This window comes from Cydia splendana, chromosome 25, assembly GCF_910591565.1.
Source record: "Cydia splendana chromosome 25, ilCydSple1.2, whole genome shotgun sequence".
Taxonomy (NCBI): Eukaryota; Metazoa; Arthropoda; class Insecta; order Lepidoptera; family Tortricidae; genus Cydia; species Cydia splendana.
In genome coordinates this window covers 11476211-11504025 of record NC_085984.1, presented here as the reverse complement: position 1 = coordinate 11504025, position 27815 = coordinate 11476211, and the positions used below count along the sequence as shown (strand labels likewise).

At 52.3% G+C, this 27815-nt stretch overlaps 1 protein-coding gene across 1 annotated transcript; it reads right to left on the bottom strand.

The window, feature by feature from the left end:
* Positions 1-27798, bottom strand: LOC134802677 (uncharacterized). The gene is made up of 24 exons (XM_063775311.1): positions 27737-27798; positions 26917-26995; positions 26245-26323; positions 25048-25971; positions 23938-24785; positions 23384-23701; positions 22731-22783; positions 21715-21853; positions 14220-14410; positions 13976-14142; positions 13670-13898; positions 13364-13530; positions 13058-13286; positions 12872-12980; positions 12400-12616; positions 11736-11953; positions 8470-9406; positions 6392-6703; positions 4911-5143; positions 4594-4702; positions 3983-4179; positions 2755-2865; positions 2067-2180; positions 1-120 (listed from the first exon to the last, which is right to left on the bottom strand). The coding sequence occupies exons 1-24, from the start codon at positions 27796-27798 to the stop codon at positions 1-3; spliced, it is 6162 nt and encodes a 2053-aa protein (XP_063631381.1).
* Between the last annotated feature and the right edge of the window lie 17 nt (positions 27799-27815).

The window sequence follows — 27815 nt, the reverse complement described above, 5'->3', positions numbered from 1 at the left end:
TTATTTTTCATCTCGGATTTCTTTAATTTTTTCAACTAGACGGAAAGTGTCCTCAGGGGCAGCAGGGCGCAGGTAGTCTGCGAACATGTGCGCCGAGCATGCTGCAGCACACCGCACAAGCTGTTCACGTGAGGGTTATACGGGATACGTCCTTCTCTGTTACCGTACGTCAAGTACACTCTCACCTGTGCTGTCCCCCCCCCCCCCCCCTCCCGTCAGGACGGAAGAGTAGCTTGGCCAGAGCCATCAATGCCCCCGAGGCCTCCTCGTCTCCGGTGAGGGTTATACGGGATACGTCCTTCTCTGTTACCGTGCGTCAAGTAGCAGACCCTCTCACCTGTGCTGTCCCCCCCCTCCCGTCAGGACGGAAGAGTAGCTTGGCCAGAGCTACCAATGCCCCCGAGACCTCCTCGTCTCCGGTGAGGGTTATACGGGATACGTCCTTCTCTGTTACCGTGCGTCAAGTAGCAGACCCTCTCACCTGTGCTGTCCTCCCCCTCCCGTCAGGACGGAAGAGTAGCTTGGCCAGAGCCACCAATGCCCCCGAGACCTCCTCGTCTCCGGTGAGGGTTATACGGGATACGTCCTTCTCTGTTACCGTGCGTCAAGTAGCAGACCCTCTCACCTGTGCTGTCCCCCCCCTCCCGTCAGGACGGAAGAGTAGCTTGGCCAGAGCCACCAATGCCCCCGAGACCTCCTCGTCTCCGGTGAGGGTTATACGGGATACGTCCTTCTCTGTTACCGTGCGTCAAGTAGCAGACCCTCTCACCTGTGCTGCCCCCCCCCCTCCCGTCAGGACGGAAGAGTAGCTTGGCCAGAGCCACCAATGCCCCCGAGACCTCCTCGTCTCCGGTGAGGGTTATACGGGATACGTCCTTCTCTGTTACCGTGCGTCAAGTAGCAGACCCTCTCACCTGTGCTGTCCCCCCCCTCCCGTCAGGACGGAAGAGTAGCTTGGCCAGAGCTACCAATGCCCCCGAGACCTCCTCGTCTCCGGTGAGGGTTATACGGGATACGTCCTTCTCTGTTACCGTGCGTCAAGTAGCAGACCCTCTCACCTGTGCTGTCCTCCCCCTCCCGTCAGGACGGAAGAGTAGCTTGGCCAGAGCCACCAATGCCCCCGAGACCTCCTCGTCTCCGGTGAGGGTTATACGGGATACGTCCTTCTCTGTTACCGTGCGTCAAGTAGCAGACCCTCTCACCTGTGCTGTCCCCCCCCTCCCGTCAGGACGGAAGAGTAGCTTGGCCAGAGCTACCAATGCCCCCGAGACCTCCTCGTCTCCGGTGAGGGTTATACGGGATACGTCCTTCTCTGTTACCGTGCGTCAAGTAGCAGACACCCTCACCTGTGCTGTCCCCCCCCTCCCGTCAGGACGGAAGAGTAGCTTGGCCAGAGCCACCAATGCCCCCGAGACCTCCTCGTCTCCGGTGAGGGTTATACGGGATACATCCTTCTCTGTTACCGTGCGTCAAGTAGCAGACCCTCTCACCTGTGCTGTCCCCCCCCTCCCGTCAGGACGGAAGAGTAGCTTGGCCAGAGCCACCAATGCCCCCGAGACCTCCTCGTCTCCGGTGAGGGTTATACGGGATACGTCCTTCTCTGTTACCGTGCGTCAAGTAGCAGACCCTCTCACCTGTGCTGTCCCCCCCCTCCCGTCAGGACGGAAGAGTAGCTTGGCCAGAGCCACCAATGCCCCCGAGACCTCCTCGTCTCCGGTGAGGGTTATACGGGATACGTCCTTCTCTGTTACCGTGCGTCAAGTAGCAGACACCCTCACCTGTGCTGTCCCCCCCCTCCCGTCAGGACGGAAGAGTAGCTTGGCCAGAGCCACCAATGCCCCCGAGACCTCCTCGTCTCCGGTGAGGGTTATACGGGATACATCCTTCTCTGTTACCGTGCGTCAAGTAGCAGACCCTCTCACCTGTGCTGTCCCCCCCCTCCCGTCAGGACGGAAGAGTAGCTTGGCCAGAGCCACCAATGCCCCCGAGACCTCCTCGTCTCCGGTGAGGGTTATACGGGATACATCCTTCTCTGTTACCGTGCGTCAAGTAGCAGACCCTCTCACCTGTGCTGTCCCCCCCCTCCCGTCAGGACGGAAGAGTAGCTTGGCCAGAGCCACCAATGCCCCCGAGACCTCCTCGTCTCCGGTGAGGGTTATACGGGATACGTCCTTCTTTGACTGAAAACAATACATTATTTATATTTCGGGTTTCTACGCTTTTATCGCTGACTGTATATTTCTTTCAACAGGCAACTAGAATTCATCAAGACAATTCAAACAAACCCAAACAGTGCAATATTATAATAGTACTATCGAGCTGACCTGACGACGGACACAGGAGGTGGGTGGCCGGTGGCCGTAGGAACTCTGTGATAAAACAACGCAACCTAATTGTGATTGTTATATTATAATTGTCTCGATGAGTATTAGTTGCATCTTAAACGAAAAGTACAGTCAGCGATAAAAGCTTGAATCACAAATGTAATGAAGTTATTTAGTTTTAATTTAACACATTGTGTGGCAGCGCGTGCTGCGCGCTACGAGCGTCAGCGTAGCCGATAACATGCCAAATCCCGCATATAAAAATAAGCGACTACGAACAGAGAAGAGAACCGACTGTCGGGTCAATGGCACTGAATGTGTGAAGATATATTTCATAATAATGTGTGTGCTAGGATTAAAGTATTTTATACAAGCCAATGATTGCCTGGAAATAAAGAATTTTAGTTTTGTTTAATTGAAATATACACACCTCGGCCTCGAGAGGATAGAGCTTGCCAGTCTGGAGACAGTATATCTGCAACGGCGCGCCGCGCGCCAGCAGCGCCCGGCACGCTGCCGTGCTCGGCACCGCCACCAGCACCTGACATGTTATTATAATATTACAATCAAATCTTATTTAGCCTCTACTGAATACATTGCTAGCCTAATTATGTCATTCATTCATTTTCTTTATTTGCATTCAATACATACATACATATATACATATTATATACAGTACATGAAACCCCTTGGGGTGTGGCAAAAGAAAAAATTAAATGAATACTAGTATTTACAAGAAGTCATGTCATGTTATATCAGTTAAAAATAAAATAGTCAAAGAGAAATATGTAGTACATTAAACAGAAAATTAAAACATATTTACTATTAAGAGATTAGGAAATAAAATAAAAATACAATATCAAATTAATAAGTATCAAATGAATGTCAAACTAATATATAGAAATATGGTTTAAAATATGTCATCAATATTATAATAACAGCCTTTCAGTAAAAACGTTTTGAGGGACTTTTTGAAAACATGAGTAATCATGATTCATGATCCCTATGACAGTTTATTTTTATACGGAGCAGTTGCTGTGTCACGTAAAATGTTTGTAGACATTTTTTGGAAGTATACAACATTAATGGTACAGGTAAAACCTGTAATGATAATGATAGATTTAAGTTTTAATTACAAAAAAAAATATAATTAATTTCAGTGACGCTTTATAATGATATTATGTCAGACGTGTTATTAGTTAAGTTTAAATTAAACGTTTTCAATAAAGCATCCTCTATTCTCATTTAATTAGAAATGTAACATTTTATTAATAAAAATACAGTAAAAGTATATTTTATCAATTGTTTCTTAAATCCATAAGCGTTTAGTCACAGAATAAATAATAGTACCTACTACCGTACAGAAAGGACACTTCCTACAAAACCGAAGTTTGACAGTGATTCAGGGACGAATCATGCTGTACTTTTCTAATGTATGGCACTATCCCTTTCGGCTATTTAGGGTTGTCAAAATTCAAGTCATTATCTTATCTGTGGTCGTGCACGCAAAAGGACGTCAAGTGGTGCCAACCCTAATAATTGTTCGGAGCAATGCTGAGCCGAGCGGAGCCGAGTTTGCCCGAAAGGAGGAGTGTCTCCCTGCTGGTTTGGTTTATTTAGTTTAGCATTATTCGAGGCGTGAAGTTGAAAGGTTGTACCTTGGCATAGAAGAGCGGGTCATCACTCATCTTCTGGTAGATCATATTATTGACGTACACTCTCGCCGGCGCTAGAAGCTTCTTGGCCTCGGCCTCCCGGGGCCTGGCAGCCTCGGCCTCCCGGGGCCCGGTGGCCACTTTACGGGCCTTCTCGGGGTCCGGCATCATCCGGGCGAACGCCTTCACTTTCAGGTAACCTGTTGGGAGACATATGTTCTAGGATTCTATGTAGAATATGAAGTATTCATAAATGCAAGTATCAACAAGTATTGCAGGTTAAAATACTGAATTATTCTAGTGTAAGTTAACCCTTTGAACGTGACGCCTCGCGCCACGCCGTGTGCAGCGCCATTGTGAACCTTGTCGTAAAGCACAGAGGTTGATATCGGGCTGTAACGGCGCGCGTCCGTCCACGTATGTGGCGGTCAAAGGGATTAACCCTGCTAAGCAAAATATCTGTTCTACAGTTGGTTTTTCTCAATAGGTTTCCATGCAGAGTTAGTTTTGAAAAAAAATCTATTATATTATAACTCACGCAGTCAAAAACTAAACTGGGGTGGTATTTATTACGTTTCTTCTTTCTACAATGTATTTGATAAAAAAGTACAAACTAGTTTTGACGGCGGGCGCTGCCTCGGGCGCGGGGTTCGAGTCCGAGTCCGACATCTTCAGTCTCTTCGCGGCGGGGTCCCCCTCCCCCTCGTTGTTCCCTTCGTTGCCCTGACAATTCAAAATTAACCTTACATATGCAGAAACGGAATATGCTTATATATACACCATGTTTTTCCAAACTTCGTTAATTTCAGGGGTGCATTCCTGGGCTTAAATTAAGTATTTTTTTCTTATTTTGGAGATAATCAATGATTTGACTATGTAGACGTGTTTTTTTTCGGACATTTTAGTAGTCCGTAGGCCTCGCCGTACATACCGGTAGTGCAAGCCGAACCCTAGGCCTCAGCGCCCAGTATTCGGCCTCCGCTGGTGGTTTTTCCTCATCACACACCAGCAAGTACCACTGTTGCACGCCGGTCTTGATGTACCAAACACCTTCTTCGGCCGCGGCCGTACACAGCACGACGAGGGAGGTGGAGTCTCGGCCTTCACACCAGGTGCTCGAGGCCTGAGGACGCTGGCAGAATTCCAGGCAGGATGACATTACAACTGCCGGAAGAAAATTGAAATAGTACCTACAGTCTGAGAAGTGGTTTGTAACCCTTACACTAAATATAACAAACAACAATTTATAAAATCAAGTTTGTTTAATAATTAACTTTATCTTTACCTAAGTTTGCTAGCTTAAGCTACACTTTTTTGTACAAAACAAAATGTCAGTTTTAATCTGTCGTACGTATCACGAAATTAAACATTTAGGAAAATTATCAAATTATCAATATCCTAACAAAAATATTTAGTTCTGACCCCGACTGATTAATTAACACAATTGTTCTCCCAAAAGGAGGTTCCTGGAGTGTTTGACTATGGTACGGTCGTATAGACTATAAAGGGTGGTTTGGTGACCCCCAGAAAATTTCGACTTTACGTCTACCGTATTTGGTTGGTTGGTCTACCGGTTTTTGAAGCCACCATATTTTTTTCAAAATGGCCGGTTCAAAATGGCGGCTAATTTTCAAAATGGTCCTAGCGCGCTGAAATTTTAGTCATGGAATCTCAAGGTCCCCTGGATTCCACAGACAATAAACGAATTATGAATTATGAATTCCTATGAAAAAAAATTTGGAAAAAATCCAAGATGGCGGAAAAAAGGCCACGTTTATTTTGTATGGCAACTATTAAACGGTGCGAGATAGGTGGGGGGTGCTCGACCAAATGTCATAGAGGGCCCCGAGACAAAACAAACTGCACCAAAAAAATTTCAAAATGGCCGACTTTTTTTTATTTATTTTTTTGAGTTGGTCCGAGCGCGGAGATTAGGCATGCGGCTATCCTGGGGGCCCAAGATTACTACGTCAAAAAACTGTGTTAAGCGAGCCCGAAAGGCGAGCTTCAGGCTGGGAGGCCGAAGGCCGAACACGGCGGAGGGCCGAAGGCCCGGAGCCTTCAGCCCGCCTCCCAGGTGTGCAACCCCCAGTAATTTAAAGCGAGGCCGAAGGCCGAGCTTCGTGAATGCAGTGCTTCCAAGCGTTCTACCAAGTCAACTGTCTTGATAAGCATCACGCATGTTACGGTTACGGCTCGCTAGTGAGTACCCGGCTTAAGCATAACTTATGAAAAATGGAATGCATTGTACATGTACATATATAGGCTTTTATATAAGACTCAATTAATCCATTTCTTACAAAGTCATAAGTAAAAATGACAGATTAAGACAAACGATTTATAGCTAACGAAGGCCTGTAGCGTTATCAAATATCACAAAACGTCAAGGTGGTTACAATAATAACAACTCACTTTCACCGTCTTTAGACGTATCCTCTTCCTCAGGCGTGGGGTTAGCAGAGGGTTGTGTGAGCAGGGGCTTAGGGGGTTCTGCAGGTGGGGAGTTAGGGGGTTGTGCGCGTAACCAAGGGGGTTGTGCGGGTGGGGGATTAGGGGGTTGCGCGGGTGGGGGATTAGGGGGTAGTGCGGGTGGGGAGTTGGGGGGTTGTGCGGGTGTGGAGTTAGACGGTTGTGCGCGTGCCCAGGGGGGTGGCGCACTAGGCGCGCCCGTCGGCCCCGCCTGCACGGATCGCACCACCATCGGCGTCGAATTCATTGTGTGACCTGCATATACATCATTATTTTATCTTTATATATTTATTTTACATAAAAATTTCAAACTAAAGTCAATGTAGGGAAGACCAGCATATAAAATGTATTGTAGAGAAATCCCATATACAGGGTGATTCATGAGACGTGAGCAGGACTAATCCTGCACACTCAGTAACTGATAATTGATCGATCACCGTCGTATTTAGGTGAAACAGCCAGTTTTTATCCTATTTTTTTACTTTTTGGTGAGGGCAAATTTAATCCTCTACAATCATGGTCACCCTACAAGACCTAATTAATAAGCATAAAACCTCTTTAATTTTTGATTACGAAGAAAATAAACTGTCAAAATTGACTGAGATACGAGTTTTCAAAAGTAACCAGGCCGCGATGACAGTGGTGACATTCAATTTGACACAGAATATCGGTAGTATTCTAATTTTAGGGTGACCACGCATGTCGTAAATAAATTAATAACTTTTTTTTTCAACACGACTAGAAAATTAACGTTAACCTCACTAATACTGATACGAAAGTGTTGCTTATAATCTACGAAATGCGCAGTATTAGTCCTGCTCACGTCTCCTGAATCACCCTGTATAGTATATGGCAAACACTCTCGCATTTGTGAACGTACCATCGTCCACACTGTTAACTGACAGTTTGTAATCCTTATTACAAAATGCATAAGGTCCACCGATGGACAGTTAGGAGTGTTGCTGGTTGTACGTCGCTCAGACACAGTCAGAAAGTAAGATCTTCGGTCCTTTGTTTAATTAATTAACTAATTTAATTTGTTGTCATGTATTATTTTTGTTGTGTGTGTTTTTATGATCCCAGATGGTCGAAATAAATTATAATTTAATTTTTGTACTGTGGTCTGTAGGTACTGACTTTCTAGTTGTAAAACTACCGTAGACGCCCGCGGCACGGAGCACACTTGTGTCGAGTTCAACACCCAGGTTTACCGCGGTTGTGACATATGTGACTGAGTACTGACCTGTCTGTATTTACATCCTGAATACTAAAAAATAGTTCAATTGGCAAACTACTACCTAAGAGTCCAGTTAAAGTTGTACTAAAATGACAGATGCATAAAATAGATGACGTTTTAACTGGGCTGTCAATACTGACCTGGCCCCTATTTCACCAACGTGACAGGTGCGACAATTCGACAAGTCTCATTGTTGCTGACGTCACAGGCATCCATGGGCTACGGTTATCGCTTACCATCGGACGGGCCGTATTCCTGTTTGTCACCATCATTGTATTATTTTAAAAAACTTTATTATATCGGCAAAAAACAGCTATTTCTCTTGTGATGTTTATGATGATAATGATGACAATTGTCACAAGGTTTCGAAGAACTTTCGGTAATTCTTGACAGCAAATGAGTTCTGTGTCGGAATTTCGTGACAATTGTCGTATTTCTTGTGACAATTGTCATTAGCTTCGCAAAATAAGTACTTATTTACTGGCGATATAGTGGAGTTTTTTTTTAAATTAACATGTTGGTGGAAAACAACCACACCGCCCGTCTGATGGTAAGCGGATACCGTAGCCTATGGAGGCCTGTGACGTCAGTAACAGTGATGTCGACAAATGCGACATTTGTCACGTTGGTGAAATAGGGCCCTGGCATAGAACTGAAGAGGACATTAGGCTGCGAAGTTGTCACTACCGTGGACGGGCGCGGCACGGCGCACACTTGTGTCGAGTTAAACAACGTCGGCCGCGGTTGTGACCATACTTTATATGTGATATACGACAGTACTGACCTGGCATAGAACTAAACAGGACATTAGGCTGCGACGTTGTCACTACCGTGGACGAGCGCGGCACGGCGCGCACTTGTGTCGAGTTTAACAACGTAAACTGTTGTTGTGACGACTGCCCAGCCAACACCGAGTTCAGTATCAACGGTGGTCTCTGCGACATGGACGTGACCAAATTCGGACGAGAGTTATTAGTAAACTTCGGTCTGGTTTCCACTCCTTGAATCATACTACCAGATACCACTATATTTGGTATATAATTTTTTTGAGATATACTTGGCTGAAAATTTAAAATAGTGTGTTTTTGCGGAGACTGTGATACAACTAGATGTAGTCCTTGCCCCACACTTGAGGGTGGTAAATGTACTCCGCCAGAAACATTTACCAATTGTGGTAAGTTTTCTGTGTTTTCTTTAGTTTTCGCTTCCTCTTGCTTTTTAGGCGGATTTCGGGCCGAAGGTATTATTATAATATTCTTGCTTGCTTTCGGGTCCTTTTTATTGACCACCGCGAACACTTCAGGTTTGTTTAAATCAGGCATATCTCTCGGAACTATTTTGACAGTTGTCTTCGGCAAACTGGCGAGAGATTGCACGTTGGTTATCACCGGTCGGAAATCGTCATTGATTCTTGTAGTAGTTATTACTGGTCGAAATCCTACATTCGCGTTTGTAGTTTGTAGTTTATCAGTGTTTGCGGGTTTTAGGATTGGTAGAAAATCTAGAGTTTTCGTGGGGGCTAGAGCTCCTAGTTTTTTATTAATGTCCGCAACAGCTGACGGGTTGAAGAGCGTCGGTGTGGTGCTGCTGGGAGCTGTTCTGAAGACCTGTCCGGTGTGTCTGGCGAGGTTCTCCTCGGTGAGAGGCATGACAGCGGCGCCCTCCGTGTTGCTGGTCAGTAATATTGTGATCTCGTTTGATTGTTGGGGCGGTTTCGGTACCTGAGTGAAACAAAAACAGTGGTGAGCATTAAATTAATCTTGTGTTAAGCAGGAACGTCTGCAAACGATGCTACAAAATAAATGAAAAATTTAAAAATACACTGTCTCGGACGTGACTCGAACTCGCAACACTGGGTCACTAGCCCATACCAAGAATTTAGACTACAGGCGTATTGTCAAAGTAAATGATGTAGTCAGTACATATACTGCCACCTTTCGACATAAATGATTAAAATTTATAGAACGCCATTTGACTTAGATCCTTTATTATTTCACTGACATGTGTTCAATTTGTTAAATATCAAAAAATATCGCCATCCTCCATCCTCCATCCATAAGGATCAAAGTCAAATAGCGTTCTAAAAAATTTTTCATCATTTGTGTTGAGAGATGGCAGTAAATGTACTGACTACATAATTTACTTTGACAATACGCCTCTATTTCAAATTCTCTTTGCCCATACTCTGGCAGATCTATTAAAATATTAGAAAGTAAGATAAATAATTTCAGTGCTTTTGAAAATTCATCCCCTGATAGGATTAAAACAGAGTTGTAAGTGTGTATAGCGAAATAAGTCCATGCGAACGAAGCCACGGGCAACAGCTAGTCAATGTATAATAATGATGTAGTGAATGACTAGGTATTGTCTTTCGTCTTAGCGTCTATAACGTCTCGAGCGCTTACGTCACGGTGACGTCACTGACAGTTAGAGTCAGTCGATGTCAGACTGCGAGCAGAGCCGGTCGTGTCGCGTGATGTTTGTGTTGGCGAACCGTTGGAAATACATTATGTCGTATGATTTACTGTATGAGGTAAATACGGACTTTACAAATACGTATCGCTGTTAGCTTGCGTTATACATATCGACGCTGGAAAGGAGAAATTGGATAAGCGACATTTTCAGAGATATTGAGTTATATACATCGTTGGAATCGCCAGATTTTTCTGCATCGAATGGACTAGGTTTCGTACCCACCTGACGACTTTAGTGTCGCTTATCCAGTCGGTGATTTGGAGAATCACTGGTACATTTATGTTACTAAACGACTTAGTTTTCAACAATTTTTTGAAAAGTGGAGATTAGATGAAAAGTTATTCGATGTAATGAACCTTAGAGTTTTTTACTTATTTGCCAGTTCAGCTTAACCTTAGCTTGGATAATTTTGCCCTATGACAACTAACCTTTCACTGTCGGTTAACTATTTTTACCTGACCGAATAATAGCTTTCTATATCATATGGATAAATTTACTTAACTGTCAAATGTGAATTATTGGCGTTTATCATTATTTACCTAATTTCAGATATAACAATTTTGTCGTTTATTCCATTTTACCTGAAATTTGTTGGAAGCTACCTAGTAATATTTTAACTTAAGTACTTTCTTTTTGTTGTTATTTTTCATAATATCAGAAAATGCCAAGTAACGGAAAAAAATATATTAATCTCAGGTATGAAAACACGAGATAAAAATTTTTCCTATTTTGGTTTCAAATATAAATTTCCCATTCTTACTGGTACCTCATAATTAAGTTGACCCTTTTAAGCAATTTTGGTCTCAAATAGAAATGGTACACTTGTTATCTTAAGACTCGTTACAAAACTTCTTATTTGAAATAAAGCTATACAAATTCTTTAAAGGGTGTTTTTTTTTATATGCGTAGGTATGACAATCTTCCTTGTGGTTGATAACTATAAAACTCATAGAATGTAGATGTATCATAGGTTGAATGTGTCGCATAAGCAGCTTATCGAGTTTGAAATTGCTCCTTAAAAAGTGTTAGATAATTTATCATGATTTGTTTTTTGGAAAATTTTACGTATATACTTTTTTGCTTGACTATAAAATAAGCATACTTTGCAATAAGATAGTTTTTACTCGATCAATTCTGACAACAAATTTACCTTGGAGTTTCTTACCTGACTAATTTCTTGTGAAATATGTCGGTAAGATAAATTTACCTAAATTTATTTTTACGATCATTTTGCTTAAGCGACACTAAATTCTTAAATAACTCATTTGAAGGTAAAATAATAATAGGATAATGTAGAATACATCACTATAATCTTATAAAATGTCTAATTTAGGAAATACGTCATCATTAGGAATTTTAATGATTTTTTTTTAGAAAGTTTTGTAGTTTTTTGGCTCTCCCGTAAAGTTAGCTGCGTGTCGCTTATCCAATTTCTCCTTTCCAGCGTCGATATGTAGGTTCTGTAGTGGGCTGTGCACCATCTTTAACAAGCAAACAAGCAATCTTCTTGTAACTCCCACTCGCACGCCGCGGATTCCGCACTCTTTAAGGAGTATTCTACAAACAAATGTATACCGTATCGCTGCTAGCGTCTATAGGCTGTATAGTGGCTGGTGCGCTATCTTGAACCACAGGAGCAATCTTCTTGTAACTGCGGGGCTTGATGCCGAACTTCTCTGCGGCTATATTCTTCTGTCGGAGCCACTCGCGCGCCGCGGCTTCCGGGTCTACGGGAGATGGCGGGGAGCGGGGCCGCGGGGGGAGGGAGGGGGAGTGCGGGCGTTTCTTGCTTTCTGGAAATAAAGTTCCGTTTTAACATGTTACATTACAGACATTAGACTTCAGTGAAGTCTTCAGTAGTTCGTAGTTCCAGTTTATTTTGTTGTCGATTTGTTTTCTTTCCATTTGGATACAATTTGGCTGTTTAAAGAGTTCCACATTCTGGGCGGAATAAATACAAATGTAATTTTAAGTTGAGTCACGAGAATATCATCCGAACTCTGGAAGTTTTTTTAGGACATACGGTGAAATTGAGCATATATTGTATAGAATAGGGAACTCCATATATCGACGAAATTTTATTGAAATCTGGCGAAAAATAATTCGAAAACAAAGTAAAATCAGCACAAATAATAAAACACAACTTTTTTTTTGGAGATCCAACAGCTATCTATACAGAGTATCCCAAATTAATAAGAGATGGAAAGCCAAAATTATAATACAAAATGTTGAAACTTACTTTTAGCTCTATGTATAATTTCCGGAGCCTTAGTCATAACAACAGTGGGCGTAGCGGTGGTGACGGCGGCGGCGGTAGAAACAGCAGCGGTGGTAGAAACGGCCGCGGCGGTATAAACGGCAGCGGTGGTAGAAACGGCAGCGGTGGTAACAGCGGGAGCTGTAGTAGGCACGGCGGCGGCAGGGGTGGTGGCAGTGGAAGTCGTCGCAGGGAATGCCTGAAACACAATAGTCATTCACTTCTCATGCTTCAAAATTCATTTTTATAGATATTAGGGCATACTTATTCATAATTCATACATTAATATGCGTGACCTTTAGAAAAAACAAACTCTTGCAAACCTATCGAGTGGGGTATGTCAATGTAGAGCTTTGAAACTTACGCGTTTAGGTCTTATTGTTTTTTCTCACCGTGGGTGTCCTGGCCATGCTGCCCGGCGGCGCGGCCAGCACGCGCGCTGTATGAGACTCACCGTGGGTGTCCTGGCCATGCTGCCCGGCGGCGCGGCCAGCACGCGCGCTGTATGAGACTCACCGTGGGTGTCCTGGCCATGCTGCCCGGCGGCGCGGCCAGCACGCGCGCTGTATGAGACTCACCGTGGGTGTCCTGGCCATGCTGCCCGGCGGCGCGGCCAGCACGCGCGCTGTATGAGACTCACCGTGGGTGTCCTGGCCATGCTGCCCGGCGGCGCGGCCAGCACGCGCGCTGTATGAGACTCACCGTGGGTGTCCTGGCCATGCTGCCCGGCGGCGCGGCCAGCACGCGCGCTGTATGAGACTCACCGTGGGTGTCCTGGCCATGCGCGCGGCGCGGCCAGCACGCGCGCTGTATGAGACTCACCGTGGGTGTCCTGGCCATGCTGCCCGGCGGCGCGGCCAGCACGCGCGCTGTATGAGACTCACCGTGGGTGTCCTGGCCATGCTGCCCGGCGGCGCGGCCAGCACGCGCGCTGTATGAGACTCACCGTGGGTGTCCTGGCCATGCGCGCGGCGCGGCCAGCACGCGCGCTGTATGAGACTCACCGTGGGTGTCCTGGCCATGCTGCCCGGCGGCGCGGCCAGCACGCGCGCTGTATGAGACTCACCGTGGGTGTCCTGGCCATGCTGCCCGGCGGCGCGGCCAGCACGCGCGCTGTATGAGACTCACCGTGGGTGTCCTGGCCATGCTGCCCGGCGGCGCGGCCAGCACGCGCGCTGTATGAGACTCACCGTGGGTGTCCTGGCCATGCTGCCCGGCGGCGCGGCCAGCACGCGCGCTGTATGAGACTCACCGTGGGTGTCCTGGCCATGCTGCCCGGCGGCGCGGCCAGCACGCGCGCTGTATGAGACTCACCGTGGGTGTCCTGGCCATGCTGCCCGGCGGCGCGGCCAGCACGCGCGCTGTATGAGACTCACCGTGGGTGTCCTGGCCATGCGCGCGGCGCGGCCAGCACGCGCGCTGTATGAGACTCACCGTGGGTGTCCTGGCCATGCTGCCCGGCGGCGCGGCCAGCACGCGCGCTGTATGAGACTCACCGTGGGTGTCCTGGCCATGCTGCCCGGCGGCGCGGCCAGCACGCGCGCTGTATGAGACTCACCGTGGGTGTCCTGGCCATGCGCGTGGCGCGGCCAGCACGCGCGCTGTATGAGACTCACCGTGGGTGTCCTGGCCATGCTGCCCGGCGGCGCGGCCAGCACGCGCGCTGTATGAGACTCACCGTGGGTGTCCTGGCCATGCTGCCCGGCGGCGCGGCCAGCACGCGCGCTGTATGAGACTCACCGTGGGTGTCCTGGCCATGCTGCCCGGCGGCGCGGCCAGCACGCGCGCTGTATGAGACTCACCGTGGGTGTCCTGGCCATGCTGCCCGGCGGCGCGGCCAGCACGCGCGCTGTATGAGACTCACCGTGGGTGTCCTGGCCATGCTGCCCGGCGGCGCGGCCAGCACGCGCGCTGTATGAGACTCACCGTGGGTGTCCTGGCCATGCGCGCGGCGCGGCGCAGCAGCTGGCGCTGCAGGCGCGCCTCGTGGCCGCTGATTGGTGGAGCGGCCAGCACGCGCGCTGTATGAGACTCACCGTGGGTGTCCTGGCCATGCGCGCGGCGCGGCGCAGCAGCTGGCGCTGCAGGCGCGCCTCGTGGCCGCTGATTGGTGGAGCGGCCAGCACGCGCGCTGTATGAGACTCACCGTGGGTGTCCTGGCCATGCGCGCGGCGCGGCGCAGCAGCTGGCGCTGCAGGCGCGCCTCGTGGCCGCTGATTGGTGGAGCGGCCAGCACGCGCGCTGTATGAGACTCACCGTGGGTGTCCTGGCCATGCGCGCGGCGCGGCGCAGCAGCTGGCGCTGCAGGCGCGCCTCGTGGCCGCTGATTGGTGGAGCGGCCAGCACGCGCGCTGTATGAGACTCACCGTGGGTGTCCTGGCCATGCGCGCGGCGCGGCGCAGCAGCTGGCGCTGCAGGCGCGCCTCGTGGCCGCTGATTGGTGGAGCGGCCAGCACGCGCGCTGTATGAGACTCACCGTGGGTGTCCTGGCCATGCGCGCGGCGCGGCGCAGCAGCTGGCGCTGCAGGCGCGCCTCGTGGCCGCTGATTGGTGGAGCGGCCAGCACGCGCGCTGTATGAGACTCACCGTGGGTGTCCTGGCCATGCGCGCGGCGCGGAGCAGCAGCTGGCGCTGCAGGCGCGCCTCGTGGCCGCTGATTGGTGGAGCGGCCAGCACGCGCGCTGTATGAGACTCACCGTGGGTGTCCTGGCCATGCGCGCGGCGCGGCGCAGCAGCTGGCGCTGCAGGCGCGCCTCGTGGCCGCTGATTGGTGGAGCGGCCAGCACGCGCGCTGTATGAGACTCACCGTGGGTGTCCTGGCCATGCGCGCGGCGCGGCGCAGCAGCTGGCGCTGCAGGCGCGCCTCGTGGCCGCTGATTGGTGGAGCGGCCAGCACGCGCGCTGTATGAGACTCACCGTGGGTGTCCTGGCCATGCGCGCGGCGCGGCGCAGCAGCTGGCGCTGCAGGCGCGCCTCGTGGCCGCTGATTGGTGGAGCGGCCAGCACGCGCGCTGTATGAGACTCACCGTGGGTGTCCTGGCCATGCGCGCGGCGCGGCGCAGCAGCTGGCGCTGCAGGCGCGCCTCGTGGCCGCTGATTGGTGGAGCGGCCAGCACGCGCGCTGTATGAGACTCACCGTGGGTGTCCTGGCCATGCGCGCGGCGCGGCGCAGCAGCTGGCGCTGCAGGCGCGCCTCGTGGCCGCTGATTGGTGGAGCGGCCAGCACGCGCGCTGTATGAGACTCACCGTGGGTGTCCTGGCCATGCGCGCGGCGCGGCGCAGCAGCTGGCGCTGCAGGCGCGCCTCGTGGCCGCTGATTGGTGGAGCGGCCAGCACGCGCGCTGTATGAGACTCACCGTGGGTGTCCTGGCCATGCGCGCGGCGCGGCGCAGCAGCTGGCGCTGCAGGCGCGCCTCGTGGCCGCTGATTGGTGGAGCGGCCAGCACGCGCGCTGTATGAGACTCACCGTGGGTGTCCTGGCCATGCGCGCGGCGCGGCGCAGCAGCTGGCGCTGCAGGCGCGCCTCGTGGCCGCTGATTGGTGGAGCGGCCAGCACGCGCGCTGTATGAGACTCACCGTGGGTGTCCTGGCCATGCGCGCGGCGCGGCGCAGCAGCTGGCGCTGCAGGCGCGCCTCGTGGCCGCTGATTGGTGGAGCGGCCAGCACGCGCGCTGTATGAGACTCACCGTGGGTGTCCTGGCCATGCGCGCGGCGCGGCGCAGCAGCTGGCGCTGCAGGCGCGCCTCGTGGCCGCTGATTGGTGGAGCGGCCAGCACGCGCGCTGTATGAGACTCACCGTGGGTGTCCTGGCCATGCGCGCGGCGCGGCGCAGCAGCTGGCGCTGCAGGCGCGCCTCGTGGCCGCTGATTGGTGGAGCGGCCAGCACGCGCGCTGTATGAGACTCACCGTGGGTGTCCTGGCCATGCGCGCGGCGCGGCGCAGCAGCTGGCGCTGCAGGCGCGCCTCGTGGCCGCTGATTGGTGGAGCGGCCAGCACGCGCGCTGTATGAGACTCACCGTGGGTGTCCTGGCCATGCGCGCGGCGCGGCGCAGCAGCTGGCGCTGCAGGCGCGCCTCGTGGCCGCTGATTGGTGGAGCTGGCCAGCACGCGCGCTGTATGAGACTCACCGTGGGTGTCCTGGCCATGCGCGCGGCGCGGCGCAGCAGCTGGCGCTGCAGGCGCGCCTCGTGGCCGCTGATTGGTGGAGCGGCCAGCACGCGCGCTGTATGAGACTCACCGTGGGTGTCCTGGCCATGCGCGCGGCGCGGCGCAGCAGCTGGCGCTGCAGGCGCGCCTCGTGGCCGCTGATTGGTGGAGCGGCCAGCACGCGCGCTGTATGAGACTCACCGTGGGTGTCCTGGCCATGCGCGCGGCGCGGCGCAGCAGCTGGCGCTGCAGGCGCGCCTCGTGGCCGCTGATTGGTGGAGCGGCCAGCACGCGCGCTGTATGAGACTCACCGTGGGTGTCCTGGCCATGCGCGCGGCGCGGCGCAGCAGCTGGCGCTGCAGGCGCGCCTCGTGGCCGCTGATTGGTGGAGCGGCCAGCACGCGCGCTGTATGAGACTCACCGTGGGTGTCCTGGCCATGCGCGCGGCGCGGCGCAGCAGCTGGCGCTGCAGGCGCGCCTCGTGGCCGCTGATTGGTGGAGCGGCCAGCACGCGCGCTGTATGAGACTCACCGTGGGTGTCCTGGCCATGCGCGCGGCGCGGCGCAGCAGCTGGCGCTGCAGGCGCGCCTCGTGGCCGCTGATTGGTGGAGCGGCCAGCACGCGCGCTGTATGAGACTCACCGTGGGTGTCCTGGCCATGCGCGCGGCGCGGCGCAGCAGCTGGCGCTGCAGGCGCGCCTCGTGGCCGCTGATTGGTGGAGCGGCCAGCACGCGCGCTGTATGAGACTCACCGTGGGTGTCCTGGCCATGCGCGCGGCGCGGCGCAGCAGCTGGCGCTGCAGGCGCGCCTCGTGGCCGCTGATTGGTGGAGCGGCCAGCACGCGCGCTGTATGAGACTCACCGTGGGTGTCCTGGCCATGCGCGCGGCGCGGCGCAGCAGCTGGCGCTGCAGGCGCGCCTCGTGGCCGCTGATTGGTGGAGCGGCCAGCACGCGCGCTGTATGAGACTCACCGTGGGTGTCCTGGCCATGCGCGCGGCGCGGCGCAGCAGCTGGCGCTGCAGGCGCGCCTCGTGGCCGCTGATTGGTGGAGCGGCCAGCACGCGCGCTGTATGAGACTCACCGTGGGTGTCCTGGCCATGCGCGCGGCGCGGCGCAGCAGCTGGCGCTGCAGGCGCGCCTCGTGGCCGCTGATTGGTGGAGCGGCCAGCACGCGCGCTGTATGAGACTCACCGTGGGTGTCCTGGCCATGCGCGCGGCGCGGCGCAGCAGCTGGCGCTGCAGGCGCGCCTCGTGGCCGCTGATTGGTGGAGCGGCCAGCACGCGCGCTGTATGAGACTCACCGTGGGTGTCCTGGCCATGCGCGCGGCGCGGCGCAGCAGCTGGCGCTGCAGGCGCGCCTCGTGGCCGCTGATTGGTGGAGCGGCCAGCACGCGCGCTGTATGAGACTCACCGTGGGTGTCCTGGCCATGCGCGCGGCGCGGCGCAGCAGCTGGCGCTGCAGGCGCGCCTCGTGGCCGCTGATTGGTGGAGCGGCCAGCACGCGCGCTGTATGAGACTCACCGTGGGTGTCCTGGCCATGCGCGCGGCGCGGCGCAGCAGCTGGCGCTGCAGGCGCGCCTCGTGGCCGCTGATTGGTGGAGCGGCCAGCACGCGCGCTGTATGAGACTCACCGTGGGTGTCCTGGCCATGCGCGCGGCGCGGCGCAGCAGCTGGCGCTGCAGGCGCGCCTCGTGGCCGCTGATTGGTGGAGCGGCCAGCACGCGCGCTGTATGAGACTCACCGTGGGTGTCCTGGCCATGCGCGCGGCGCGGCGCAGCAGCTGGCGCTGCAGGCGCGCCTCGTGGCCGCTGATTGGTGGAGCGGCCAGCACGCGCGCTGTATGAGACTCACCGTGGGTGTCCTGGCCATGCGCGCGGCGCGGCGCAGCAGCTGGCGCTGCAGGCGCGCCTCGTGGCCGCTGATTGGTGGAGCGGCCAGCACGCGCGCTGTATGAGACTCACCGTGGGTGTCCTGGCCATGCGCGCGGCGCGGCGCAGCAGCTGGCGCTGCAGGCGCGCCTCGTGGCCGCTGATTGGTGGAGCGGCCAGCACGCGCGCTGTATGAGACTCACCGTGGGTGTCCTGGCCATGCGCGCGGCGCGGCGCAGCAGCTGGCGCTGCAGGCGCGCCTCGTGGCCGCTGATTGGTGGAGCGGCCAGCACGCGCGCTGTATGAGACTCACCGTGGGTGTCCTGGCCATGCGCGCGGCGCGGCGCAGCAGCTGGCGCTGCAGGCGCGCCTCGTGGCCGCTGATTGGTGGAGCGGCCAGCACGCGCGCTGTATGAGACTCACCGTGGGTGTCCTGGCCATGCGCGCGGCGCGGCGCAGCAGCTGGCGCTGCAGGCGCGCCTCGTGGCCGCTGATTGGTGGAGCGGCCAGCACGCGCGCTGTATGAGACTCACCGTGGGTGTCCTGGCCATGCGCGCGGCGCGGCGCAGCAGCTGGCGCTGCAGGCGCGCCTCGTGGCCGCTGATTGGTGGAGCGGCCAGCACGCGCGCTGTATGAGACTCACCGTGGGTGTCCTGGCCATGCGCGCGGCGCGGCGCAGCAGCTGGCGCTGCAGGCGCGCCTCGTGGCCGCTGATTGGTGGAGCGGCCAGCACGCGCGCTGTATGAGACTCACCGTGGGTGTCCTGGCCATGCGCGCGGCGCGGCGCAGCAGCTGGCGCTGCAGGCGCGCCTCGTGGCCGCTGATTGGTGGAGCGGCCAGCACGCGCGCTGTATGAGACTCACCGTGGGTGTCCTGGCCATGCGCGCGGCGCGGCGCAGCAGCTGGCGCTGCAGGCGCGCCTCGTGGCCGCTGATTGGTGGAGCGGCCAGCACGCGCGCTGTATGAGACTCACCGTGGGTGTCCTGGCCATGCGCGCGGCGCGGCGCAGCAGCTGGCGCTGCAGGCGCGCCTCGTGGCCGCTGATTGGTGGAGCGGCCAGCACGCGCGCTGTATGAGACTCACCGTGGGTGTCCTGGCCATGCGCGCGGCGCGGCGCAGCAGCTGGCGCTGCAGGCGCGCCTCGTGGCCGCTGATTGGTGGAGCGGCCAGCACGCGCGCTGTATGAGACTCACCGTGGGTGTCCTGGCCATGCGCGCGGCGCGGCGCAGCAGCTGGCGCTGCAGGCGCGCCTCGTGGCCGCTGATTGGTGGAGCGGCCAGCACGCGCGCTGTATGAGACTCACCGTGGGTGTCCTGGCCATGCGCGCGGCGCGGCGCAGCAGCTGGCGCTGCAGGCGCGCCTCGTGGCCGCTGATTGGTGGAGCGGCCAGCACGCGCGCTGTATGAGACTCACCGTGGGTGTCCTGGCCATGCGCGCGGCGCGGCGCAGCAGCTGGCGCTGCAGGCGCGCCTCGTGGCCGCTGATTGGTGGAGCGGCCAGCACGCGCGCTGTATGAGACTCACCGTGGGTGTCCTGGCCATGCGCGCGGCGCGGCGCAGCAGCTGGCGCTGCAGGCGCGCCTCGTGGCCGCTGATTGGTGGAGCGGCCAGCACGCGCGCTGTATGAGACTCACCGTGGGTGTCCTGGCCATGCGCGCGGCGCGGCGCAGCAGCTGGCGCTGCAGGCGCGCCTCGTGGCCGCTGATTGGTGGAGCGGCCAGCACGCGCGCTGTATGAGACTCACCGTGGGTGTCCTGGCCATGCGCGCGGCGCGGCGCAGCAGCTGGCGCTGCAGGCGCGCCTCGTGGCCGCTGATTGGTGGAGCGGCCAGCACGCGCGCTGTATGAGACTCACCGTGGGTGTCCTGGCCATGCGCGCGGCGCGGCGCAGCAGCTGGCGCTGCAGGCGCGCCTCGTGGCCGCTGATTGGTGGAGCGGCCAGCACGCGCGCTGTATGAGACTCACCGTGGGTGTCCTGGCCATGCGCGCGGCGCGGCGCAGCAGCTGGCGCTGCAGGCGCGCCTCGTGGCCGCTGATTGGTGGAGCGGCCAGCACGCGCGCTGTATGAGACTCACCGTGGGTGTCCTGGCCATGCGCGCGGCGCGGCGCAGCAGCTGGCGCTGCAGGCGCGCCTCGTGGCCGCTGATTGGTGGAGCGGCCAGCACGCGCGCTGTATGAGACTCACCGTGGGTGTCCTGGCCATGCGCGCGGCGCGGCGCAGCAGCTGGCGCTGCAGGCGCGCCTCGTGGCCGCTGATTGGTGGAGCGGCCAGCACGCGCGCTGTATGAGACTCACCGTGGGTGTCCTGGCCATGCGCGCGGCGCGGCGCAGCAGCTGGCGCTGCAGGCGCGCCTCGTGGCCGCTGATTGGTGGAGCGGCCAGCACGCGCGCTGTATGAGACTCACCGTGGGTGTCCTGGCCATGCGCGCGGCGCGGCGCAGCAGCTGGCGCTGCAGGCGCGCCTCGTGGCCGCTGATTGGTGGAGCGGCCAGCACGCGCGCTGTATGAGACTCACCGTGGGTGTCCTGGCCATGCGCGCGGCGCGGCGCAGCAGCTGGCGCTGCAGGCGCGCCTCGTGGCCGCTGATTGGTGGAGCGGCCAGCACGCGCGCTGTATGAGACTCACCGTGGGTGTCCTGGCCATGCGCGCGGCGCGGCGCAGCAGCTGGCGCTGCAGGCGCGCCTCGTGGCCGCTGATTGGTGGAGCGGCCAGCACGCGCGCTGTATGAGACTCACCGTGGGTGTCCTGGCCATGCGCGCGGCGCGGCGCAGCAGCTGGCGCTGCAGGCGCGCCTCGTGGCCGCTGATTGGTGGAGCGGCCAGCACGCGCGCTGTATGAGACTCACCGTGGGTGTCCTGGCCATGCGCGCGGCGCGGCGCAGCAGCTGGCGCTGCAGGCGCGCCTCGTGGCCGCTGATTGGTGGAGCGGCCAGCACGCGCGCTGTATGAGACTCACCGTGGGTGTCCTGGCCATGCGCGCGGCGCGGCGCAGCAGCTGGCGCTGCAGGCGCGCCTCGTGGCCGCTGATTGGTGGAGCGGCCAGCACGCGCGCTGTATGAGACTCACCGTGGGTGTCCTGGCCATGCGCGCGGCGCGGCGCAGCAGCTGGCGCTGCAGGCGCGCCTCGTGGCCGCTGATTGGTGGAGCGGCCAGCACGCGCGCTGTATGAGACTCACCGTGGGTGTCCTGGCCATGCGCGCGGCGCGGCGCAGCAGCTGGCGCTGCAGGCGCGCCTCGTGGCCGCTGATTGGTGGAGCGGCCAGCACGCGCGCTGTATGAGACTCACCGTGGGTGTCCTGGCCATGCGCGCGGCGCGGCGCAGCAGCTGGCGCTGCAGGCGCGCCTCGTGGCCGCTGATTGGTGGAGCCGACAGCACGCGCGCCGCGCAGCGCGCGCAGTTGGACGACAACACCGCGGCCGCGGGTCTGCATTCATGTTTATTTAGGAAACACCTCCAACATTTCACAACAACATATCCAAAAGGCTCATTATTTCAAAGTTACACAAAAATTTGAAAATGTTGAAACTAAAACGACATTTTATAAAAAATTATTATTTTACACTTTCAAAACATATGGTGTTTAAGATACTACATACCTAATATGTACTAGGTGCTGCATTTGTAATTTTTTTTATTTATTTTTTATTTATTTATTCATGATACACTAAAATACATTTTTTAAATTAAATATCTTCCTACCTGAAATAAATTAATTGCTTAAATTTTGTTCGACCATCCGAAGGACATCAGCACATCGAGAATATTGATACAAATTAAATAGTATGGTATTTGATGTAACAAGCAAGTTGATAGTTAGATATCACACCACTAGTATGAAAGCGACCTGATGTTCCGGCGACATTGTGAGGGGCTCGGCTGCATGAATAAAGATATTCCGTTATTTGTAGTACAGATGTCATGTAATTTCATTGTGTCGCACAATATTTAGTGTAAACATGAGCGAGATCCGCCGGGACTAGATAACATCTCGCAGTGCCGATGCAAGTCGCGTAGCGTCGAACAAAAAACACTTTTATGGCATTCGGAAAAAAAGATGCCTAGCTAATAAGGGATAATAACAGAAGTTCATACGGAAATGTAAAGAGATTATCAGCTCTCATAGGCGCTTGCTCAAAATAGGGTGGCGTTATAAATAATTTTCTATAACACTGATGGATTTGTCAACTATTTTGTACCGACTATACACGTCACTATACACGTCAAAAACAAAACACTCAGTAAAAAAATAAATTGATTGTTGTTTTTAATAATAATTTTACGTTCCGTTGATGTTGACTCACCCTCGCATACTGGTTGACTTGATGTGATCGCAATCTTTATCGCCATCTATACCCTGCAGTATAAAAAAATCTTGTTATGAATTTATATGACACTCTTTCAGGCAAATCTTTTACTAATAACAATCATGTATGAATTGTATTACAATCGGGAAAACTTGCACGCTCAGACAGCAAAAAATATAGTTAAATTTTACCACATACAACAACAGAAACGGCTAGGACCGTCACCCTGAGGTACTCCCAACAAATAACTTCGTTAACATTTTATATATCTTCCATTTACCAACACTCGTTATAGGTATTACACAAGTCGTGGGAGTAATTTACACATTAGACTCATATTTTCAATATAATTTAAAGTATTTAAAGGTTTTTTTTTAATGTTATACAGTGTCGAATGCCTTTGGATGGTCATATTAACTTGAATATTAGTATCATGCAATCGCTACCGTTTGTATGCATGTATGATGGACTAAAGACTATCCTACCCACATACCATATCACAATCATACCACAGCAAATGAAGCAGCAAAATAACTGTTGTGTCGCCAAAATGATTTTTTAGTTTTTATGATTAATATTATGTATGTATGTTAGTCTGTAAGGTCTATATGGACCTTTGTTGCCTGACAATATATTTTTTGAATACTCACGGCCAAGTTGTCAAGCATCCGCTGCAGTTCGGCTTCCTTGACCCGCTGGCGCCTTCTCCACACGCCGAACATGGAACCGTCCGCGGTACGTCGCTGTGACGCTCTCTGCAAGCCCTCGTCGGAATCCGACTCCGTGTCGCGTCGCTGTGTCGCTCTCGAGTCGGAACTCGACTCGTCCGTGTTATGTCGTTGTGTTCTCGAGTCGGATCCCGATTCCCCGGTGCGTCGCTGTGCTCTCCGGACGGCCGAGCTGTCGCTCGCGTCGGGGGTCCAGTCCGAGTCGGAGCCGCTAGATGGCGAGGGAGTCGAGCCGGACGTCTGCGAGGAAACCATTTAATCATAAATATATGTATAATGCCAGCGCGTCACATCAATTTCTAACGGTAGGTATGTACTCTGAGAAAGGACTCTAAAGAAGATCAAATGAAAAGGGCCACAAATATCAGATTTTGGTCGGTTTAGGTTATAAATACTACAAGTTTTACGAACTGCCGGTAACCGGATAAAAATATCAAGGAGATAAAAAGTGTAGTAAGTATCTTCCTAAACCTCACCCGTCTCGCTCGGCGCGGCGCGACCTGCGCCGTCAACATGCTCCTATTATTTCTTCTCACTTCCTCTATATCCGGCAACTCCACTTTCTTCGCTACTCTGTTGCCCATTTTCCCCTTATCAGTCAAATCGATTCTTTGCAGCACCACGGAACAGAACTTACACATTCTCAATAATGGTATGTTATTTTTGTAGAAAACGAATTTCGGAGGCAAAGTTGTAGCGAAAAAATGGAATAAGGAATCTGGATGGGGATCGGGTTTTAATATACTAAGGGGTGGGGGCGAGGTTCTGGTGAAGAGTGGAGATGGGGGTGGGGGTGGGTGGGTGGGTGGTGTTATTTTAGATAACACCGGAGATGGACCAAGGGGTGGGGTTGTGGTTATTTTAGATAACACCGGACATGGACCAAGGGGTGGGGGTGGGGTTATTTTAGATAACACCGCAGATGGACCAAGGGGTGGGGTTGTGGTTATTTTAGATAACACCGGACATGGACCAAGGGGTGGGGTTGTGGTTATTTTAGATAACACCGGACATGGACCAAGGGGTGGGGTTGTGGTTATTTTAGATAACACTGGAGATGGACCAAGGGGTGGGGGTGGGCTTATTCTAGATAAAAGTGGAGAAGATGCTCTTTCAGGCATAGGTGGTACTGGTGATGATGTATCTCTTATAGGTGACCTAGACAGTGAGAGAATTGGTTCCGTCTTTATTGGTAGAGATTCTGGGGATGAAGAGCGTGGTGTTGTTGTTGATGGTGATTTAGAAGATACCCGTGATACGGGACGAGGTGAACATACGTCGATTCTTTCCAGTAATACTACTGCGTACATGAGCAGCTTCGGATCTAGGGGCAGAAATAATTACAGTTAGTGAAAATGTTTACCACTAGAGCAATATTCAGATGCTTTTGGTTATTTTGTGTCTAAAATAGAAAATACGCAACACTTTTAAATGATTAAGTAAAAGGAAACATATTCCAAAAAAATGGAAACAATTCAAAAAATCCGCGATACCATCATGCTCGGATATACATGATTTGAAGTACGAAAAAGTTAAAAACTGAATCAATTTACTTAACAATAATCATACATAGGTACGTTGCTTACCAATACTCCCCTCTTCTTCTCCCATTTCCCTCTCTTTCCCCCCCGAGCTGTCACTGCTGCGACTGCCATCATCAGAACTTGATTCCGCGTTTTCTTCAACATCATTAGTCTTCCCTGTCACCTCTTTAATAAGATCACTTACTGTCACTTCACTTATCTTTGTTCTTCTTTTTACTTTCTTCTTTGCATTCGGGTAATATTCATGAAAACGTTTCTTGTCGTAAATATTGTATTTCATGTTACTACGTCTTAGGGTTTTGTCTTCTGAATCACTATTACTGCTCTCAGATTCAATGTTAGCGTCATCATCTATAACCAAATTTCCATTGCTTGAATCACTAGATGCTCTTTGATGTCTTTTTTCTGCCTTCTCATTCATCTGAGATTCATTATCATTTGTACTAGGAACACTATCTTCATTAGGCTCATTAGAAACTTCCGATTTTTTATCAACATTTGGTCTAACATCTTCATCATCGCTATCAAACACTATTGTCGTTTCAAAATTATTAACGTCCAAGTCTTGCAAAGCTTCTAAAACATCTGTAGGAGGGCTCGGTGCGTCTAGATCTACTATCTCTTTATTTTTGTCTATAGTTTTATCTATTTGTTTTGCTACTTTCTTGCATTTACTACATGCAGGGTGGTTTTTATCAGGTTTGTTGCCATGTTTGCTTGACTTTCGCTTCTGTAAGAGTACTGTGCGGTTATCAGACGTATTTGCAGTGGCATTCTCCACAATCATTATTTCGTCTTTTTCTCCGGTCTCGTGACCATGGCCTTCTGTTTTAGAACTGGCGGCTGCTTTTCCTTTCGTAGACACTACTTTTTTAGTCTTATCTTCTTCTCTAATATCTTCTGATAAGTCTATGGTCACTAAAGTTTTTTCTACTATAGCTATGTCATCGTCATCTTCGGCACGCACTGTTGGAAAGATAATAGTATTATTGTTTATTTTAAACTTTATTGCACATAAAGTACAACGGGCAGACTTAATGCATCTAGGCATTATCTACCAGTCAACGCGTTATTGACAAGGACAATGAAAAGTGAAGCAAATTGGGCTGTAAGATAACAAATCTTAAGCTTAAAAACAAACTACAATGATTATTAGTGAGCAAGAAACAAATAAAAAATATATGTGGCTTTCTATAAGGTTGCCATGGTAAATATTAAAACAAAACATTCGTGTCGTACCCGCGTCGGAGTCGGAGGAGACGTCGTCGCCGAGGCTGCGCGGCGCCGCGTGCTCGCCCGGCGCCGGCCCGCGCTCGCTCTGTACGAGCACACGTCGGGTTTACATTCAATAGCTGTACACTCATGTACAGGGGGGAATCTCAGATGACATTAAAATACTAATACTACTAAATAGTGACTAAATAGTGTTTAGTTTTAAGTTTATAAAATACATATGTACGTTAGACTGTAAGGTATGTGTAATATGGGCCTTGTTGCCTGATTTAATACATCCACCGAAACGGAACAGTAGTATTTTATACAATAGTGATATTCGTGATATAACTCATCAGCTTTTCAGTTCATGAAGCTTGCTGAGTGGCGTAAGTAAGGTACGAGATTGAAAAGCTTGATTATATCACTATTGTATACAATATTTTTTATATGAGTCAACTAAAATAACACTTTTCTACTCATCATCACTTAAGAGCTTTGCTCTTGTCGGTGGAGTAATTTTCTACTATACAACCTAAATAATTAAACAAAATTAGGCAAGTATATCAGTAGACAAAACTCGTTGATATCTGTTGTTCTATCATTTGGTTTTGTCCTCTGGACCGCGGCGAGCGCGATTGGTCAAATTCATTATAGTACACAAAGTGTTTCCATGAAATATGTAATGAGTATAGTTACCGTGGGCGGCCCCACTTGTCCCGTTGTCACCAGAGTGCGCCAGACCTGGAAGGCCGACTTCGTCACCACGAACCCGTATCTGCAATATTTGTATTATATGTATATCTTAGCGCTATTTTAGATCACATTACGGTTCCTTTCTCCAGTAATTACACTAATTATATGGATTCGAAACCTCATTAAACAATGCTTTATATAGAAAAAAAATCACGAACATAAGTCTAAAACGCTTACTAGAATTGTGTACAAACTATTATTGCACAAAAGCTAAAAGTCTCGTTTCCTAGGATAGCGGTGCCGTCATATAGCGGCCGTCTCCATACAAAATACTACTCCATCCATATTTAGCCGTAATATTTTGTATGAAGACGGCCGCTATATGACGGCACCGCTACCCAAGGAAACCAGAGCTTTAGCAACACGAAAACACAGTAACAAAACAATTTAAAAAAAATGTCCGCGATCCCGAGCACGCTTGGTCAGTGTTCAGCGAGCTTTCGAAGGGCCTGAGCTCACTGCGCCTTAAGGACAGACCAACACTTAATAAAATTAATGGAATTTAAGACGAAATGGGACGAATTCGCGTAACCGCTTTGCCATACAAACGTATTCCCTATTTCCCTAACATATGATATAATATGATATGATATGATTTATTGATCTCACGATATACAATTTCACTTAAAATTACTCATGGTAAATGTTTAGGAATTTATATTGTGATTAAGAGCGGTTTCACACTACGTCCGATCCGAATCCGATCCGAACCCGTGAAAATATGGTCCGTTGTAGCCGTAGAACTATTTCTATGGTAAGTTACGCACTAGATCCGATCTCCGTCATCCGATTTCTCTCCGTCATTCTAGAATCTCCATTCCGCATTTTGACGGGGTCCCTTT